Here is a 5,000-nt window from a genome sequence, read left to right as displayed (position 1 = left end):
GTTCTAGGTCACATACCAAAAGACTGGTTATCTGTCAAGGCCACTCCAGTTCATGACCAAAACTGTCATCTCCCCATCACAAAAAAAAAACATATTGTTCTCTATCCTAATGGAGTAGGTGCCTATTCATCTGCCTTTCCCAAATGCAGTTCTAATCATTAGGAAGCAGTTTTTAAACCATGCAGGGAGGATGCAGAACACAGTGGCACCTCACCCTGTTAGGCAATTTTCCTCAAACGTAGCAGGAGCCCGGTGCCCTGCTCCCTACCCCGGTCTCCTTTGAGTTTGGGATTTTAGTTTCTGTCTGACTGTGGTCACTTTACACAGGCCTATTACTTCATGGTAAGGTTTACGGTTCCAGTATTGTGGTGCCGAGGGCTTTCTGGCACGGTTCTCCCTGCATGAAATCAGTTCAGCCTGGAGGGCCCATGCCTCTCGGATAATGTAACGTAAGGACTTTGATTCCTAAACTTTCCCTCAGAGACCGCAGCAAAGAGCTGAGTGCTTTGTTTGAGGTTTAGGAACCAAAGACTCTTGTAGCATTTCTAAGATCCCTGGAGCTGTGAACTCAAAGGGCTTGTTCTAGTATTGCAACCACATCTTAAGCTCAGGAAATAAATCGTGTGTGTGTGTGTGTGTGTGTGTGTGTGTGTGTGTGTGTGTGTGTCTGTCTGTCTGTCTGTCTGTCTTAATTATATAATTCTTTGAAAATATCCAACATGAAATAACAAGTCACTGGAAATCTCCATTGAGTCCTAGCCAGGGTCTTTCTTCTATTTTTGTCTTGTTTTTCACTGATTGACTTCTGAATGTTAGTGCTCCAAGTAAGTGCAAAGTAACGGGACAAGCATTTCAAGATAATGAAGAGTTTAATTTTAATTTTATTACTGTGTGTGCATGTAATGTATGTGTTTGTGCGCGTGCATGCGTGTGTGTGTGTGTGTGTGTGTGTGTGTGTGTGTGTGTGTGTTTTCCATGGTGGTAAATACTTTTATCCACTATAATAGTTAGTTTTAACAGTTTGACACAAGCTAGAGTTATTTGGAAAGAGGAAACCTCAACTGGAAAAAAAACCAAATGTCTCTATAGGCTCTGCCTGTTGGCAAGTCTGTGGGGGTATTTTCTTGATTAATGATTGATCTGTAAGGGGCCACCCATCACCGGTGATACCCCTCCTGGGTGACATAAGAAAGCACACCGAGCAAGGCAGAGAGAGTAAACCAGTAAGCTATACCCTCTGTTTCAGTTCCTCCCCTGGCCTGACTCCCGTCAGTGATGGATGATCCTGAGATGTAGAAACCAAATAAGCCCTTTTTTCTCCCAGAGTTGCTTTCGGTCATGGTTTTTCATCACAGCTTCAGAAAGCAAACAAGAACGGCCATCAAGTCACCTCACTAGCCCCAGCATGTCATGTCTAAAATGCATTCATAGTTTTTTAAGTCCCAGTCACTGAGTGAACCCAGGAGAGAGGAGACGTCTGTGGGTCTTGCTGTGTAGACCTTTAAGATCTGCCTTCTGAAACATTTCATTGCCAAGTAAATGACACGTTTAAAGGTCTCTGAGCTCCTGTTTCATCATCAGCCAAACTGGCATCTAAAGCCTAACTTGGAGCAAAATGTTTTCTCTGTGGAAAGGGTGACGAAGAAGAGTCTGGGGCCATGGACCTGCTTCAGGAAGGCTTCTGTGTTGGTGGGTCCAGAATGCCTTTGCTGACCCTCCAGCCAAGTTTAAGGTTGGGTGGCAAAGTCACAAGTAAAGGATGTGAGGCCCTCAAGGAAGACAGCCACACCCACTCAGGAACCCCCGAGGTGTGCACACGAGAGTTAGAGTGAGAGGCTCCACTTACCAGTTATGTAGAAAGCCTTGTAATGGTTTAGGCGGACCGTCTGCAGCGCGCCATACTCTCCAGCAGCCCCACTGTTGGGGTGGAACAGCACCTGAGAAAGAGAGCAGAGAGCGCAGGCCTGTGTGTCAGAAAAGCCCCACTAGGCCAGCAAGATGGCGCTGCACAAGCCCCGCGACCTGAGCTTGCTTGATTCCAGGAACTCCCATAAGAAACAACTTCGTTGGTGTGTGGCTGTAATCTCAGAATCCCTACTGCAAGATAGGAGGCAGAGCGAGTGAGAATCCGTTAGAAGCTCAGGGCCAACTGCGTACATAGCATGGCAACAGAAACAGCAAGAGAGATGGCACCTCAGCAGAGCGGAAGGTCAGAACGGAGTTGTCACAGAGCTCTATATGCAGATGTGGGACATGTGCTACATACATACCTACATACATACACCTCCCAATACAGCTACTACATACATACCTACATACATACACCTCCCAATACAGGTACTACATACATACCTACATACATACACCTCCCCATACATGTACTACATACATACATACATACACCTCCCCATACAGCTACTACATACATACTTACATACATACACCTCCCCATACAGGTACTTCATACATACTTACATACATACACCTCCCCATACAGGTACTTCATACCTACATACACATGAAAGAAAATTATGCTAGGTGTCATGGTCTACTTCATCCCTAACAGCCCTTACCCATACTCCTAGATACTCCCTGACGAGCACAGGCCTGTAGCTGATGCTGGCCTTCTCCTGGGAGCCACTGTGAAACTGTACTGAAGAAGGAGGATGAGCTACAACTCTGTGTGTCTGCAAGACTTCACTGGCTAAGTCAGTCAGATCGTGGGTCCAGTGCTGGCTCTGGAACCCGCAGGGGTTTGAGTGTCAACAGCTGCTGCTTTTTAATTTGACAAATTAAAAATTCCAACCCGGCCACAGAAGCGCTTTAAACAACTCTCAGGCCCTTCTCTCAGGTGAGCGTCTTGTGGCTGCCCAGGTCATGCACCCGGGAGTCCTATGTGCACCTGCCCCTCAGGGGCAGAAAGCAAACTGCCAACCAAGATGGCTTCTATATATCCTGGGGCTTGCAATGAAGCCCACCTGAAGGTCTCCATAAAAATCTAGCTTCTTCAGCCTCCAGTAGACTCTCTCTCTTCAGCAAGAATGCCTGCCGTAAGAAACGTAAGCTTTCTCTCCAGCGCCAAGCACAGCTTCACCTCTGAACCTTTTCTTGCAGTACAGGGACTCGAACTCAGGCCCACACACAGGCTAAGCAAACACTCTTCCCCTGCTCTACAGCTCCTAGCCTGAACGCAGACACCTATGACTCAGACCTACTGAACTGCTGAGGAGATCTTTCCTGATTCAGTCAGACATGGAAGAATTACCCTAAAGAGTGGAAATACCTAATTCAGAGGTCCCCAGGGAAGGAGTTGGTAGGAAACAGAAGGCCAGCATCCTTGGTGGGTTTGGGCTGGAGGCATGAGACTACCCTGGTATGAATCATGTCCATATATATTGCTCGGAAGGCATTTACATGATTCAAAGATTCCGTGGGGCTTAGGGAAAAAAATAACGAGAAACATCTGTTGGAGAGGGAAGCAGCTGCCCCCCCACCCCCCAGTTTCAGTACCCTGGGAGGATACTGCCCTGGGCAGGGCTCCCCAACACCTGCTGCTCCCCCACCCCATCAACCCTCCAAACACCCCCAGCAGATTTCCTCCAAACAAGAAAGGAAGTCATTACTGAAAAACCTCACTCCTTCCATTCCAGAAAGCCATGCCTGACACTCCCCCCCCTTTTTTTTTTCTTGATAAAGGCAAAGATAGGGAGGATGGGGAGGACATGGACCATCCTGTATCCCCTACCTGTGATACGTTCAGACCCCCTAGAAAACACAGTCAAGGTTGATCTCTTCAAGCCATAGGTATCCTTGGGTGCTCAGCAAGAGAAGCTCCCTAAGGAGAGCCTGCCACATTCAAACGCTAAGTGACATTAGCAGAAATTTCCAGAACCTAGGAAGGAAAACTGGGATGGCCTATGCTTAGAGTTGGGGGTGGGTTCTGAGACACTCATATGAGCCACCCCACTCTGAGCAGACTAATGACAGCTTTCTTGTTTACATCAACATAGGAAGAACACTGGTAAGCTGACACGCAATCACGGCTGAAGGCACTTCCTCTCCAGATGTCTGCTTCACAGTTCAAAGCCAGCTGACTTTATCTTCTACAAACTTGCACGGAATTCTTGGCTCCTTCTCTTTCCTATGTGCCAGTCTGCCTTGCTACACGTTCGTTGTTTTGATAAGCACTGGAGCGTCACCCTGTGTAGTATTGTCCCCAGAGGTGTTCTTCTCCACCCCATCAGGAAGGGGACTGCAGGGCTTCAAAGCAGGGATGGGGGAGGGGTGTCAATCATTCACATGTCACTCTTGGTGACATTTTTCACCACTAGGGGCCTCCCTAAGAGAAGTGATGGGTATTCGTGTTTCCTTGATGCATTGGCCTCTGGAGTGCTGAATTAGCCCACAGCTGCCCCATGTTGGAGTGTTCTATGCAGCTGCAGACATCATGAGGAAACTGTCCCTTCGTTGACAATATCTGAACCTGGTCGTGAAGAACATGACTCTCCCACCCATAATGTCACCACCTTCAGTTTCCATCTTGGAATCAAGAGACTAGAAAGTGGGTCACTAGGTCCTGGAATACGTACCTCCCCCCTCAGGCTCTTGGCCCTCTTTCTTCATGGCTCCTCTCACTGCCCCATTCATATGTCCATGGGTGTCAGACACAAGGGGCGAAAATATACAAAGCGAAAATATGTGCTGCTACTGCGGGCTTGGAACATCACAGACACAGCCTTCCTAGAGGGAATGATAGGTCACGAGGTCATGAATATGAAAACTAGTAGCTAGAGATTTTCTCTTAAGCCTTTTCATCCCATGGCCCTGGGAGATGGATGAAGATATGTGGTTCTATGCCGCTTCTCTCTTCATCTCTGGGCTATTCTTGCAATATAGATAAGCCAGCTGTCGAGAGGCATCTACATAGTGTTTTGTGCCAACCATCTAGGAAGTTCTTTAGGCTTCTAGAAACTGGAATGGTTTTGTTTTTGTTTTGTTTT

At 47.4% G+C, this 5,000-nt stretch overlaps 1 protein-coding gene across 5 annotated transcripts in view; it reads right to left on the bottom strand.

Annotated features, from left to right (window-relative positions):
* Arsg (arylsulfatase G) overlaps nt 1–5,000 on the bottom strand; it is a 126,758-nt gene that overhangs the window by 6,696 nt on the left and 115,062 nt on the right. For all 5 annotated transcript variants that reach the window (XM_029546042.1, XM_029546043.1, XM_029546045.1 and 2 more), the window contains one exon: nt 1,847–1,937. In XM_029546042.1, coding sequence (XP_029401902.1) covers nt 1,847–1,937 — 91 coding nt within the window. The remainder of the gene's footprint in view (nt 1–1,846; nt 1,938–5,000) is intronic.

Source organism: Mus pahari, chromosome 14, assembly GCF_900095145.1.
Source record: "Mus pahari chromosome 14, PAHARI_EIJ_v1.1, whole genome shotgun sequence".
Classification (NCBI taxonomy): Eukaryota; Metazoa; Chordata; class Mammalia; order Rodentia; family Muridae; genus Mus; species Mus pahari.
Note: the sequence above shows the minus strand (reverse complement) of the source record. Positions and strands in the feature narration are given on the sequence as shown.